Source organism: Passer domesticus, chromosome 3 (genome assembly GCF_036417665.1).
Source record: "Passer domesticus isolate bPasDom1 chromosome 3, bPasDom1.hap1, whole genome shotgun sequence".
In the NCBI taxonomy this organism is placed as follows: Eukaryota; Metazoa; Chordata; class Aves; order Passeriformes; family Passeridae; genus Passer; species Passer domesticus.
In genome coordinates this window covers 72,002,045-72,017,523 of record NC_087476.1, presented here as the reverse complement: position 1 = coordinate 72,017,523, position 15,479 = coordinate 72,002,045, and the positions used below count along the sequence as shown (strand labels likewise).

At 37.5% G+C, this 15,479-nt stretch overlaps 2 protein-coding genes across 16 annotated transcripts in view; one reads left to right on the top strand and one right to left on the bottom strand.

The window, feature by feature from the left end:
* Window positions 1–12,829, top strand: part of ABCB10 (ATP binding cassette subfamily B member 10) — a 25,880-nt gene extending 13,051 nt beyond the window's left edge. For all 4 annotated transcript variants that reach the window (XM_064413867.1, XM_064413864.1, XM_064413865.1 and 1 more), the window contains exons 5-13: window positions 1,228–1,374; window positions 2,127–2,262; window positions 4,685–4,780; window positions 7,227–7,436; window positions 7,701–7,780; window positions 9,515–9,695; window positions 9,935–9,978; window positions 11,457–11,491; window positions 12,223–12,829. In XM_064413867.1, the coding sequence (XP_064269937.1) occupies window positions 1,228–1,374; window positions 2,127–2,262; window positions 4,685–4,780; window positions 7,227–7,436; window positions 7,701–7,780; window positions 9,515–9,695; window positions 9,935–9,978; window positions 11,457–11,491; window positions 12,223–12,514 (1,221 nt within the window). In that variant the 3' untranslated portion in view covers window positions 12,515–12,829. The remainder of the gene's footprint in view (window positions 1–1,227; window positions 1,375–2,126; window positions 2,263–4,684; window positions 4,781–7,226; window positions 7,437–7,700; window positions 7,781–9,514; window positions 9,696–9,934; window positions 9,979–11,456; window positions 11,492–12,222) is intronic.
* The window catches only part of LOC135296918 (uncharacterized), a 24,978-nt gene extending 9,499 nt beyond the window's left edge, over window positions 1–15,479 (bottom strand). For 2 of the 12 annotated variants that reach the window (XR_010358936.1, XR_010358937.1), the window contains exons 1-4: window positions 12,917–13,857; window positions 11,531–11,739; window positions 8,182–8,217; window positions 7,557–7,744 (exon numbers count right to left, since the gene is read on the bottom strand). Coding sequence is in view for 5 of the 12 variants with exons in the window: in XM_064413871.1 (XP_064269941.1) it covers window positions 8,182–8,217; window positions 11,531–11,711 (217 nt within the window). In the remaining 7 variants the exon portion in view is untranslated. The other 10 variants (XR_010358935.1, XR_010358938.1, XM_064413871.1 and 7 more) reach the window with 10 other exon arrangements.

Genomic DNA, 15,479 nt, shown 5'->3' with positions numbered 1-15,479 from the left:
GTCCATAGCAGTATAACACAGAGATACTAGGCCCTGAGAATTTGGAAATGTAAGAAATTACAAGGAGCTTAGGCTTTAGCTTTGTGAGAGAGAAAAAAAAAATCAATCCTATAAAGTCCTGTGGAAATTGGTACCTGGATTTGGAAACCACTTTTCTTGGATTACAGTTTTGAGCTTGAAGCTATCAGGAGCATACTAGATGAATGCTTCCTCTGCTAGCAAGTCCATCTCTGAAATGTATCCCTGATGCTTGACCTTACTGTCAGCTCGTAAATGTTTATGGGGCCTGTTTCCTAAACATTTTCCTCAAAAGCTTAGCATGGGAAAAAAGCATAGAAATAAAAGCATAGAATTATAAAGCATAGAAATATAATTAGGAAAGCTGTAGTTAAAATAGTCACAGTGGTCAGCTGTTATAAAGTTGAGATGCCCTTTGTAGGACTGTGTAAAAGGAAGATTAGCCCTCTTCTTTTTGTCTTCCTCAGACTGTGTTGGTGGGAAGTTCGTGCCTTTGTAAACCAGGTGTGGGACTTCATATGAACAAGTAATTGTTGTGTTCCATTCCAATTTTCAGGTTGAATGGGAGAGGAAAGGAGAATTATTTTTTTGTATCATACTTTTGCTTACAAAAGGGGAACTTGTTTTTTCTAAGACCATCACAATGTCCATTAACAACTTAGTGTAATTGGTTACAGTTGAGGTATTTTAGAATTAATACTTTGCTGTTTAGAAGTTAAAATACTGAGTCGAAATGAGACATTAGTAGTTGGGCTAAATTAATTCCCAGCATTGCTTTGATCAAATGAGTGGAATTGTTTTAGGAAATAACTGCAGGCTTTTTTTGCATGACTCAGTAAGGAAAAGAATATTCTTTTTTTTTTCTCTTCCCACATGGTTATTGAATATTGTGAATAGTAGCTTCCCTATGGGTGTTGTTTACACCAAATTTTTTAACCCTAGTTTTATATTTTTCTGTCTCTGCTAGCACTTAAGACAATCTTGAGGTTTTTTTAAAACTGCCTGGGCATGCAATTTGCTTTTAACTTAATAGAATTTTAAAAAATGGGGTTTGGGGTGTGGAGAGGAAGCCATGAGAAATTTTCTAATGCTATCCAAGGATATGTAAATTAGTGAAGTGATATTGATTTAACTTTCAGATGTTCTGTAATGTGAGTATTTCAAATTGTGTGTCTCTGTGGATCTGTTTTGTGCTTTGCTTCAATGCAGTTAGCTGAAGAACGTATTGGAAACATCAGAACCGTTCGAGCTTTTGGGCAAGAAGTGGCTGAAATGGAGAAGTACACAAATAAAGTTGATTATGTGCTACAGCTGGCTAAAAAAGAGGCACTAGCTCGAGCAGGCTTCTTTGGAGCAGTAAGTATATTTAATGAAAGTAAGCCAACCCTGTTATGCAAAGTGTCAATTATTTTAAAACTCCTGATAATACTTAAAAATCTGCAAGTAAATTATTGAAAATAAATTGAATGTATATAACGTATAAAACTGTGGGATGACTGGACTTAAATAACTCTAAATTGCTGTGAAACTGCATCTCAAGATAAAACAGTACAATAAAATCACTTTAAGCCGCAATTTCTGTACCATGCCCCAGGCAGGGGACTGCTTATCTGAGGCCATACCTTCTATTCAAGGAATTAAACCAGTGGAAACCTTCCCCTGCCCTTAGCATTTAGAGGTTTGGCTCCCCAGTGAGAGGAGCATCAGTCATAGCAAGGTGGGGAGTGCGCAGGTAGGTAGGCTTGGCTTTTTCCATAACTGTTTGTCTAATTGAATTCTAAAACTGGAACATAACTGAAGACTATCAATTCTTCCTTGGTAATGATGGTTGAGAATAATGTTTAGTGCTCCTTTCCACGTGGGGAAAAAAAAGCCAAAAAATAGTTGCTTGCTTTTTGAACACTTGTTGGATAGCACAGTGCCATGGATGTCTGGCTGGCTGTTGGCTGGCTTTACATTAGAATTGTTGAATTTACCTCAGTCCTCCAAAAGTCTAGATACCTATAGTGTGAGAGTTCTTTTCATTACAAGGAAAGTTCTGAAACAACATTTTAGAGGATGAAATGTAAGATGTATGTGACAAAGTCTGCCTTTTCCTTTTTCCTTAGACTGGCCTTTCTGGAAACTTAATTGTCCTCTCAGTGTTATACAAAGGTGGATTACTAATGGGCAGTGCCTACATGACAGTTGGTGAACTCTCATCTTTCCTAATGTATGCTTTCTGGGTTGGCATAAGCATTGGAGGTATGGAACAGGAAATTAGATTTTCTTCACTTCAAAGCATTACAGTCATCATAGGGGTGGGAGGGAAGAAGCTCTTAAAAAATCTGACTTTCTTAAAAAGTCTTCCAAGTTAACTTCTGAAGAAATTATATTTTTTTTAAATTAACTTCTCAAGATTTTTTTTTCTGAATTTTTATTTCTAAAATAATAATCTGTAACTTAATATAAGCCTTCTTTTTCCCCAAAAGAAAGGTAGTTTTTTTTCAATGTGTGCATGTGACAGTATATATTACATTACTTTTCTTAAGGTCTAAATTAAGATACTTGCTGTATTATGTAAAGCAATAAAATATTTGGGTCTGTGTTAAGCATACTTTATTTAGAAAGGCATGTAACATTTAGCTGTAATTCAGTATAGAGTGTCCTCAACTGGAAGAGTAAACAAAGTGCCAGCAGAATACTGCACTTGGTGCTAACCTTCCGGTTTTCCTTACTCACTGACTCCTCCCAGAAGCCCATAGTCTGTAATCTACTGACCCAGCAACAAGCTGTTTATCTTTTTGTCAGAGCTGTCTTCATGGCTGCATACAGGCAAGAATGAAGATAAGTTGCTCAGAAGCTCTACAATGTACTGGAAGTATTCTTCTTTAAAATGAGCCTGCTAGACTAGGAGGGCAATGCAGCTTTTTCTTTTTTAAGACTAGGCCTGATATCATGGGAAGGACAAATTTTGCCCTTGTGCTTGAGGGCAAAATTTAACAAACCTGCTTCCTTGTATATCAGAATTCCAGTGGCACCCATTCCAACTACCAGCCCCCTTTCTTCTCTGCTTAAATCATTGAAGTTTGGTCAATGGAGAAATACCTGGCACTTTGAAAACATGGGACAAGCTGATGTTAAATAAATGATGATTAGAAGCACTGCTAAAAATATCATTAAATTAACTTTCATTTGCTATAAAAACGTATTTTTAAATTCTAGGTCAGATTATTGTAGAGTGTAGTTCTGCACAGAGCTCATTCTCATAGGGACTCTGAAGCAGAGGTGTCTTGCCACAAGAGGCCTGCTTTCCTAGATGCCTACAAGGCATATAAATCTTCCAAGTGCTAAGTCTGCTCTGTATATGTCATCAGTACATGTGGGGGTCGATGCAACAACTGTGAAGTTCACTGCATAATCTGTGACTTTGCCCCTCTTTGTTGTAAGTTTGCTGTGTTTTCTTCCAAACACAGTACATGGGTTATGAAAAATGTAAGTGTTTTCTAATTTGTATTTGCTGTCCATATTATATAATGTTTTGTTTATGAGTAGTTGTGGATTTGCAAACCTCAGTGTTTGAGTTTGAAGTTGCTCTGTGAGGCTTATGCCTTCCCCTGCCATGTCCTGCTCTAGGATGTGATTCTTTGGCTCTGTTTTCCAAGTAGACAGCTTCTCGCCATGGCCAGTGTTGCAAACTTTCAGATAGTCCTTAGCAGCAGCATGATGAAACACCCTGCCTACACTTACAGACTTGTGACTTTGAGCTGAGCTTCTTGCTCTGCAAAAATAAACCAGTAAATCCATTATATATATATATATATATACATATTTAGATATACATATTTTTAAATCCATCTTTGTTTTTCTGCCCTCCTGAAATAACATTTAAGCATTTTACCGGAATTCAAAGATCATTAAATCGGTGTCTTTCTTTTTAAAGGCACACACAAATTTAAGAAATTGGACATCTTATATCTATGTACTACTCCATTTTTAGCTATATGTTGGTTTCTGTGTTTATGTCATCTGGAAAGCCCTTCAGCCAAGCTACTTTCAAGATGATTCACACATGTGCTAAGAGCTGGGACCCACTACTATGTGCAGGCCTCGTCCTTAGCTTTTGCTTTCTCCAGTACTGTTTGAAGTTTTCTGGCATGGAAGGCACATTGCTTTCCACTTCTCCACTCTCCACACACCTTCTCAATCATCACTTCAGCCTTAGGTTTTGTGCCCTCTCTCTGCTGTGACTGACTCAGCCAGGCTCTCCTGTATTCCTGTAAACTTGTCTGAGAAAGAAGAGCATTCAGAATGCTCTGTTCTGCTGAATGTTCTGGGAATATAACTGGTTGAATGCAAAGCCATTTTCCTAAAGCTGGATGCTGTTCTTTCTGACAAGTGAATGACAAAGGATATACATAAGCTGAAGTGTATTAGCATTTTCTTTTCTTCAGAGTGATTTGTTTTACAGATATAAATAAGAATGGTGAATAAGGGTTATTGGAAGCTCTCAAATGAGACTAGATAGACTAGATAGGATTTAACATGTTTAACAGTTTGTTGGAATAAAAGATCCTCTACACATCTGATCCTTCAATGCTGCTGCTGCAAAGTGTAACACTAATTTTATCTCTTCTGTGTCTTCCATTGCATATGGATGCATAATACTGTTCTGCTTTTTATTCAGGTCTAAGTTCCTTTTATTCTGAGCTAATGAAAGGACTAGGTGCTGGTGGACGTCTTTGGGAACTTATTGAAAGGAAGCCCCAACTTCCATTTAATGGTAGGTTCTTGGTTTGTTACTGTTTAAAGGCTGATTTTGTCTTATGGGTCAGCAATACCTTAGAAGGATGTGTGTAACACTTAAACGTAGTACTGACTTACATCATTTTCAAAGAAACTAAATATAGTCATAATCATTCTGACTTTACCTAAGTATGAAACAGATGATGAAAAATTCCTTTAATAAAAAATTTTAGAAGCCAAAAGTTTAGCTTAATTAATTACTTTTGTTTTAATTATTTTTATTTATTTAATTCAGAATATGATTTTAAATCATGTTACTTTCTAATTTATGTGACTGAGAACATGGTCATTTCTAGCTTTGTGGAATTGCTTGTTGATGTCAGCACTACTTCCTGCTTTAGAGGGAAAAGAGTGGAAAGAAAAAAAGGAGAGGAGGGAGGAGCTCTTTGAGATGGCTGTGTCTCATATTGCCAATGAATGGTTTACCGTGCTCGTCTCTAATGGCTAAGAAATGATCAGAGAAACTTTCAAAACCAGGTGGTTTTCATTGAGTGTATTGCAAGCTTAAACATTTCATACTGATCCAGTGAAAATCAGCCCCTACGACATGAATGATATGAATCTTTACTTGCAAACACACAGTTTGAGGCCTTTCAGCCACACATACTAAACTGAGTTTTTGGATTGTTTTGACATAGGAATCAGGGACTGAAACATGACTGGGGAATAAAAGGAAGTAAAGGCTAGGGCTGATAGGGGGACTTCTGCTCCTTGGAGTAGTATGGATGTGCAGCTACAGCAGGTGTTGCTTTTGGAGTGATTTGCACCTTTCTCCTTGCCATAATACTACCCACATTTCTTCTGTATTTGAGGGGGCAAGATTTTATTTTTGCAGAACTCTGGTTGTTGCTGGTGACAGCAGATATCTTGGGAACAAATGATAATGTCTTTTTTCTTGTGTCTAGAATCCAAACAAGAGACAAGTACATAACTTTTAGATATTTTTACAGTGATATATGGAGGAAGGACTTGTGGTAGCAGACTTCCTGTATTGCAGTAGATTTAGTGTTTCAGGCCATGGATAGAATGTGCGGTAACTGCAGCTGAGACTTAAGTGATTACTTGCTACCGGGGTAATAAGGATTATGCTGCTAACACAGGATTTAGCAAACACATTTCTTTTCTGAAAAGGAGGTTTACAGGCTATTATGGAAACATTACAGTGTGTGTGTCCATCAGTTAAAGTCAAGGAAGCAATCTGGAATTGTATGCTTTTGCCTTTTCCATTCCAATGCAACTATCATTAAACTGAAAACCTGGAGAAGAAATGGAAACCTGGAAAAAAAAGAGCAGAACTACTGAAATCTTGATTGTTACTGATGGGTGTCTTTGTTTCCTATCCACAGTTACTGTTTAACCAAACATTGGCATGTGCTACCCTATTCTGTGGCTGGTTGGGAGTTACTTGTGTGCTGCATCTGAAAAGAATTAAGAGTTTGAGCTGTGTTTCTCCAGCACAAACAATCATGACTAGGGTATATTGCTCTAGTACTGCCAGTTTTTACAAAGTTGGTGGGAACTTCATCTTTTGGGAATGCAGCCCCACTGTCCAATTAATTTGCTTTTTATGGATATATGTCACTGGGTTTTAACAGGGTTTGAAGAAATTTTGTGTCTTTGTCTTAACTGTTTATCAACTTTTTCTAGTAATGATATTAAGATACTTCTTTAAGTCAAATGCTGTCTTCCAGAAAGAAGCTGGTTTTATTTAACTTTGGTAGTTGTTAATTCATGGTGGTTTCATTGATGGAAAATTTCACAAAGAGAAATTTTCCTTTCAGTGAACTGTTGCCCAGGAGCTAGGCCTCTGAATTGGTATTTGAATTTATTAAATATGCTTTCCACTGAAAGGAGAAAATAAAACTAAAAATTGTCTGTTAGTGCAACAAACCTAGCAGCAGCTTTATTCCAGTGACAGGAGCTGCTCTTGTTCAGAGGAGGGTGCTTCAGGTGACTTTTGTGGCTTGGTGAAAGGGCAATAAATGATTTGCAATGTTTATCTTTTTGTGTTCTGTGGCAACAGGACTTTGGCCTTCACCAATGCCTTTTCATTTAATTGCTCCTAATTGACAAAGCTTTAATTGTTTGTAGTATGTTCACTAATTCAGATAATTCTATGAGAAGTGATTGTTGTTAGTGTTTAGGTATTAGCAAGATGCAAATTCTCCCTCTTGCTGTAGGTAGCCTATAGGTTCTGTGCTGGTGAACAACCTGAAACTGCATTCAGGAATGATTGGTATACCACACTGATTCACTCATGGCTGAAATATAACCACTGTGGTTCTGAATTGTGGCTTGCAGTTATCCATAGATTGAACGTGGAGATAGGTGCTTCTATTGAGTGTCTGTAAAGCAAGTTCTAGGAGGGCTGAGCTAATTTTTGTTTCTGTTCACATTTCTGTATTTTATTCTTTGTTATATAGAGGGAATCACATTAGGCAAAGATGTATTCAGAGGTGCTTTGGAATTCAAAGATGTTGAATTTGCCTATCCAACACGTCCAGAAGTATCAATTTTCAAAGATTTCAGCCTGTCCATTCCAGCGGGCTCTGTTATGGCTCTCGTTGGCCCAAGTGGTACAGGGAAATCAACGATTGTATCCCTCCTGCTGCGGCTGTATGATCCTATCTCAGGTATGGTTTGTGTGTTGCTCTCATTTGCAACAATTAATGCTTTGCATCTCAGATAAACCTTATACACAGCTGGGGTTCATGTGCTTGAGGTGCGTGTCTCCTTTTGGGGTGTATGGTTACCTTGTGGTGGTGCCTGCATAGCTTTGCATTTCTGATCCACCAGTACAGTGTGTGATTCCCCAGGGGTTGTCGTTCTCAGCTGTTCCTTCAGACTCTTTTTAGTACGTGTCAAACACACTTGGCTTCACTGTTTCCTAACTTAAGGTACTATCACCGTTGATGGCTTCGATATCCGTCAGTTAAATCCACTGTGGTTCAGGACAAAGATTGGAACAGTAAGTCAGGTAAGGAAGAAAAAAAATCCAAGTGGATGAAATAAATTTGTGATCAAGTAGCTTTTCCTCACTTTCCTTCCTTTTGAAAAGACATAATCTTACTTCTCAGTGAAAGCCCTCCATCTCACCATAACTGCTGTTGCACATGCTTTGTTCTAAAAACAAGTATTTAGAGCTAGATCCAGTATTCTATAGTCTGTTTTTACATAACCACAGAGATCCAAAATGTTAGTTTAGAAGAAAAGTGTGCAGTGGAGACTGGAAGGTAAATTGTGTAGGTATAACTAATTTACTAATTTACTAATTTAATGCTTGCTATAATTTGTTGAAGAAAGTAGCAAAAATCTTAACACTTTTGTATTGATAAAAGTCACACAATCTTATTTTACACAGCCATTTAAAAAACTGACCTTCTGTGCTCTGAGTAGTTTCCAGGAAACCATAATCTCCATTAGGAAAGCATGAAAATACAGCACAGTTAGCACTTACTTTCTGTTATAGTGCCACCTTCCTAGCAACCTCCAGACTCTGTAAGTCAATGCTGTCTTAAAAATTAGCTATTTCATCAATTAACATGTTCATTCCCTCATCTCCCCAGATAGTTCACAGTGCAATTAACTGTTAGGCTGATGTTGTGGTTAAAAGCATAAGAGTAACTGAGTATTTGTTGCATTTCAAAGCAACTTCTTTATGTAATAATGCCACCAAAAGCTTTTGCGCAAAAATTACTTTCTTGTTGGCACATTAGCATTTTTCTTTTTGAAAGAATCTATTCAATTTAAATTACCAGTAGGAGGTCAATACTGGTGTTTAAAGAGCATCCTACTTTTTAAACAGAGCTCACTTACCTTGTTTCAGACATTTTCCCATTGTACATCACTTGTCCTACCTCACAGTTCTCTGTTGCAAGCTTGAATACAAATTAAATGCACAGAATGCCATAAAATCTGTGTTGACATTAAGAAAAGAATCATCATTGTTGCAAATCATAGAATAGTTTGGGTTGGAAGGGACCTTTAAATGTCATGTAATCCAATCCCTCTGCATTGAGGAGGGACATCTTCGACTAGATGTGGTTGCTCAGAGCCCCATCCTTGAATAAGCCTGACTTGGAATGTTTCCAAGGATGGGGCACCCACCACCTCTCTGGGAAACCTCTTCCAGTGTTTCATCACCTGCATTGTAAAAAAGGCTTCCTTATATCTAATATAAACCGACCCTCCTTTAGTTTAAAACCATCACCTCTTGTCCTATGACAACAGGCCCTGCTAAAAAGTCTGTTTTCATCTTTCTTAGAGTCCCCCTTTAAGTCCTGAAACACCACCGTCAGGTCCCTCTGGAGTCTTTTTTCTCCGAACAGCCCCATCTCTCTCAGCCTTCCCTCACAGGACAGGTGCTCCATCCCTTCCATTATGATGATATGTGGCAAAGTACAAAGGAAGGGCTTTTGATATTTGAATGTATAACTCTTCCTAAACTCTTTCTAAAATATTAGGAATTGAGGGTTATGTTTTTTCAGTTAAAAAAGCAACTTAATTTTTAATTGGTTTTCACTGTCCATTGTGGTGTTAGGGGAGGAGGTTTTTTATTAGTCTTTTATTCAATTAACTCTAGCTTGCATATTATTTTTATATATATTGTAAGTGGGGTCTTGTAAGTGGGATTTATGTTATCTGACATACTAGATAACACATGCACACAATTACAGATCTACCATATTAGTTATGTGTTTGCATTTGTCAGGAACCAATTCTCTTCTCCTGTTCAATTGCTGAAAATATTGCCTATGGTGCCGAGGATCCTTCTACTGTGACAACAGAGGAGATTCAGAAAGTTGCTGAAATAGCTAATGCTGCTAGTTTTATCAGAGATTTTCCAAAAGGGTTTGACACTGTAGTTGGAGAAAAAGGAATTTTGCTTTCAGGTACGTCTTTATGTTGGTTATTTTAAAAATCTTGATGCCATTGAGTGACATAAAAATTCCATCATTTTTTGTTGCCATTTTTTCTCCAAGCTGTAGCCTGCCATAAGTATTAAGAGAATCCACCCCTCACCTCCATTCCCCACTAAAGTACATGGACCTAATTCTGCTCAGCCAGGCATTCAGTTAGAATTACCTGACACCTGCTTTCCTGTTTCAATTTACTGAATATTTTTCCCCAGGTGGACAGAAGCAACGAATTGCAATTGCTCGAGCTCTGCTCAAGGTAAGCCAGCACCCAAACTATTTAACTACTTCTTGGGAGGAGGCAGGAAGGATTAACAAGGAGAAGGTATTTCAGTGGGAGAGGTAGGAAAATACTTTAAAAAGGGAAAACTGTATCTTTTATGTTAATGAAGTTTGAAAGGGCTGAGTGACTTAAGTAATGACAACTTAATGTCAGTGCTTCTCCCTATATTTTAGCCATGTTTTTTGATAGTTCTTGCCAAGACTGATGTAAAATCATTGTAAAATGGCCCATTTCCATAAGAATGAAGGAAGACTTTAAAAATGTGGTGCTATTAAACACATATATGACATATCTCTATTCAGATCTCTGTCATTCATAGGTTAATTTTTCTGGGTTGCAGTTTACTAGGACTTCAGATGCCTTGTCTTAGCTTTGAGGGGAGGTGGCCTGGATTTGGAACAAGGTGATATTTGAGGCACAATGTAGTGTCATGTTTTTCTTTGAAGATTGGTGTGGGTCTTGCTTCAGGGCAGGCTCTGTGCTGCACAAATTTGAGGGGGCTTCTGAGGATCAGAACAACAGAGAGTTTGGTTCAGGGACAGCCACAGGGCCTTGCAAGGAGGCAGTTTGGTGCTGATGCTCAGCTGGAAGTTTTGATCCTTGCTGGACACAGTTTACATTCATGTTAAGCCACACTGGCATGCCCAGTTCTGCTAGATTAATAGGAATTTCATTATACCTGGTCTCTTTTACCACAAATGCTGAAAAGCTGGTTGTATTTCAAGCCATGCATTTTATACGATTCATGGGATTAAAGACTTAATTTCGTGGAGTAAAAAGGTTGTAAAAAATAAATGAGTAGTTGATATACTGGAATATCTGAGGGTGCAGTGGAGTCCTGTCTGTCCCAGATAAAAATTAAAGCTTTTACTCTCACCTTTATCATGGAAGTTTGGTTATTTTCTGTAATTCAGTTGTGAATTCTTCTAAGGTATTTGAGTGCTGGCAATTTTTTTTTTTTTTATAATCTAACTGTGAGAAGTTGTTAAATGCTAGTTCTTAAGTACTGTGTCTTACCTGTGAGTGAAATACTGCTTGCTGGTAGGGCTTTGTTACTTTCAGTTACTAAACCAGTTTTATATAGCAGACTGACTGCAAGCAGAGGGTAGCTGAGCCTCTGTGAAAGAGCCACATAAGAATGTAGAACTCTGGACCACAGTGCTGTCAAGAATGCCTTAAAAATCATCTCCCCCCTTTAGTTTGTATCTTTCAAATGGTTATCCAGGAATAGTATTCTGCTATTTTAGTTTGGAAAATTTGAAAATGCAGGAGTCTTGTTTCTGTTTTGTCCTCTTAGCATTTAGATTTCCTAAAAGTAATGCTTTGAATGACATTTTTGATGAAGTAGGTATTCTTACTTGGAGTTTTGAGCTATATGAATCCTATTCTCTATTGACATAAATATTCAGATCTTGTTTAATTGTTATTGTAACCAATTTTACTTTATTTTTCAGAATCCTAAAATTCTTCTGTTAGATGAAGCAACAAGGTAAGAAGAAAAACAAATAGAAACTTAGAAAATATGTACCTGTAAAACTTAGATTTGGGAACTGTTCCCTCTTCTTTCCTTCTTTTTCTCTCTTCTCTTCTCTTCTCTTCTCTTCTCTTCTCTTCTCTTCTCTTCTCTTCTCTTCTCTTCTCTTCTCTTCTCTTCTCTTCTCTTCTCTTCTCTTCTCTTCTCTTCTCTTCTTCTCTTTTTTTTCTGTCATTATATGTTATCTTGCCCCTTATTGCTCTCTAGTCACAAAAAATATGTGCCTTCTTAGAATGTGTGACTTGTTTAGGAAACCTATAATAAAAGCTGTTTATACAAAGCAGAAAGGATGCCTGGTACATTGTGATTTTTCATGGCGCTACATTCGTAACATGTAACATGATTTTGAAACATCTACTTAAGGCTTTTTTGGATCTTTAGTTTAAACTTAGATCCTAGTGTAAGAGAAATAGGATTATTGTGCAATGTAACTGATTTTTTCCACTGACTTAATTTGGTGTTATTTCTCAATACTTATTTTTGCATATCAGAATATGTCATGCCTATAACTTGGAAATGAGAACTGAGCATGCTCATTAAACTTCTCTGCAGTTTCAGTGGTTCATCTTCACCACAAATAGAGAGGGTTTGCAGTTTTGGCAAAAGAAGCCACATGCATACAAAACCAACCTGCCTTACGATAACAAATATCCTCCTCTCTCCCATCCCCACCCATTTGTTACTAGTGCTTTGGATGCTGAAAATGAGTATCTCGTGCAAGAAGCTCTGGACCGGCTGATGGAAGGGAGGACAGTCCTAATTATTGCTCATCGTCTGTCTACTATTCAAAACGCTGATTTCGTTGCAGTCCTTGGCCAGGGTAAAATTCTTGAATGTGGGAAACATGAGGAGCTACTTGCAAATCCAAATGGACTTTTCAGGAAACTAATGCAGAAACAAGCTTTTCTTCAGAATAATGATGCTTTTGCATTAGATTTACAATCCAGAGAAAAGGATATATTAAAAGAAAATGTATGAGACAATGTATGAATAATTACAAACTTCAAAGACTATAACTTATGTTTCAGTTATGTAAATGTTATATTTTTCCAAAATGTACAAAATATTCTTTTAAATGTGTTAAACTTTTTATTGAACGCTTTTTAGTAACTATTGTAACTTTTAAAAATACCTGTCACACTGAGAAAATTTCAGGGCATAGATTTTTCTGCTTGTGTTACTTTGAAACTGTCTAGAATCTTGTTTGCTATAATGCACTGTATGAAGATGTGCTCCATTCTCAAGTAAGTTCAGTATTTTAAAGGTAATTAAATTACAGTCTTATCATTTTCATGTCATTGTTTCTCTCCAAGGAACTTTCATGTTTTGTGCTTGTCATTAGTCTTAAAATGCTGGAATTCAAAAATGCATGATACTAACACACTCTGAAAGTTCTGTCTGACTTCCCCTGCACTGTCCGTCCAGTTACTGTTTGTTCTGAAATGTGATTGTGCTCTGAACTTGACTATGATCTCCATCTACAGTTCCTGTAGAGAATTACATATTAAAACACATTTTAGAGAGTATGAAAGCACAAGCTGGGGGAAAGTTCTTTAATAAAGCAAACAACCCAATGCAAAAAAGGCAACCAAACAAAAGAACTGACTTTACAAAAGGACAAAGGAAGTGTCTTACTATAAGGAGTCACATAGGAAAATCTAAAATTTGCATTTTCTTCCCTTTTCTGTTTTCCCATTTTTCTAGTCTCACTTTCTTTCTAAGACAACATCTGAAAGAATATGCCCTCCCATATATGTTTTTGTCCTTTTTAACAGCATATGTAAGTTTTGTGTTGTTAATTAAAATTACAGTGATAGAAATAATGAGTTTTGCCTAATTACTTTATTAGAAACAACTAGTAAACAACCATCTCAAGGACAACTAGTCAAATAGCAGCATTACGTTAATTTGAATAACTGCAGGGGGATACGTTTGGCTGTGAAGAGTTTGCCTCATGTTTCTGATTGAAGAGTCTCTTTCAATAGAATCTCTGGAGATGCAAAACCCACAAGGAGATTTTACAAAGCTAGAAACTTCCCAGGTTGCATTAACACTCATCCGTGCTAGGAAAATTTGTTGCTGGAAGACCTTATTAGCAACAGCTGAAACAACCTAGTGCTGGGCAAACATAAATGTTAGTGCCATTAATGGCACCTTGTGGAATATAGTGAAAATATTAGAGAATAAAAATAAAATTACTTCAGATAAAATTTTCCTAGGAGCATATGTTGTGCTAAAGATATGCAAAAAATAGTCCCGACCCAATGTTTAATTTCAATGTTGACTATTAGTTAATGTATTTAGAGGGGTTTGCATGTTTAATCCTCACTCTTGTAATTTCTCCTTATGTGAGATCCGACGAGCCCCTTTATCCCTGTATTTACACGGGCTACAGGAATTACTTGCAGCTGAACTGAATGAGTGTTCCATGTCTTTTGTTCACTAGTTGTCCTGGCAGGTATTGCAGCTGACAGAGGAGTGTGGAAAGCCACACAAAAGCTCTAGTCCACTGAAAGGCAAAGGTTTGTCATAACAGGTACATTGGTTAGCAGACTTTATTCGAGTTAGAACCACTCAAAAAACTCCTTTATATTTATGGGAAAGTCGAGAACTGGTTTAGTCTCTAGCTGGCATCAGTACAAATTATTTCTATAGAAAATGAGATTTGAATGTTGAATTGTATCTCTCTCCTGAAGATGGAGCTCTTACAGGGCTGGCACAGCTAAAGGAAGCTGACTAATTCCCTGAGGAAATATAGATAGGGTTCAATCAGCAAAACACAACTGTTCATGCTGCATCGTTTAAAATATTCTAGGACCGAGCTGTGAAGAGGAGCTTTCGGTTTTTCAAATAATTTGAATGTCACCAGTCTTGAATGTTGGGAAATGTGGATGTCATCTTGAATTTTCTTCCAGATTTTTCTGTATTTGTTTGTGTGTGCATTTCCTGGTTTGGTTTAGTTTGTTTTTCTTGATGAAGTGACAGTAACCTGATGATTTAGCATCATATAGAAGGATACTATATTAATGTAACAATACAGTGATGCTCCACTAAATGTTAGTATTTTGCTTTTTGCATAAAATCAAAGCCAAAGGAGCTTATTTGAATGAAAAAGACAAAGCACTGACACTGACATACTGCCTCACACTTCAGTCCTGCCAGATGAACCATCTCAAGTTTATCTCATCTTTTGAGTTTTTGGGTTGATGCTTTTGGGTTCGGTCATAGGGGACCACAGTCCACATAGAAAGCCTAACAGCCCTGAATCTGTTATCAAAGAACACATTTTGAAAAGTTATGCGATTTTTTAAAACCTATTTTTAGTTCATTTTATCTTAACTGATTTGCTTTGTTGATAATGTGCATCCAACTCAACTTCTTCCCCAAAAGGGTGGTACATACTTACCTTCTGAAAGTAGCTTTTTCATGCTAACTGATGCCATTGAGCATTTAGTACCCGTTGAAGGCTAAAATCTATTTTTATACCATAGAATAGCTGTACTTCATGGTTGTTGTTTACCATAGATGTGAAATGTGCCAAGGTCTGCACAGAATATGGTTTTGTGCATTTATTTATTTAATTAATTAGAGATTTGGGGACAAACACTGGTATGCACAGGCTATTTTAAACATAAGGCAATTCCTACTGAAAAATGCCTTCTTCCAAATGGTCGTTGAACAGCTGTTTTTTGATCACATCCAGCTGGTTAGCGCCAGCTAATCACATGGACTCAGTGAGGAATGGTACCCAAACCCACCCTTGTGAATCCTCCTGGGAGCATCCCGAAGGACAGAGCATAGCTTCGGGAACATCTGAGCGAGAGGACCGTGTTTCAGCTTGGCGCCGAGGGGCGGCCCGGGTCGCCATTCACCCCCTGAGGGCGGGCAGCGCTGAGGGACGGCCCGGGTCACCATTCACCCGCTGAGGGCCGGGCAGCGATGA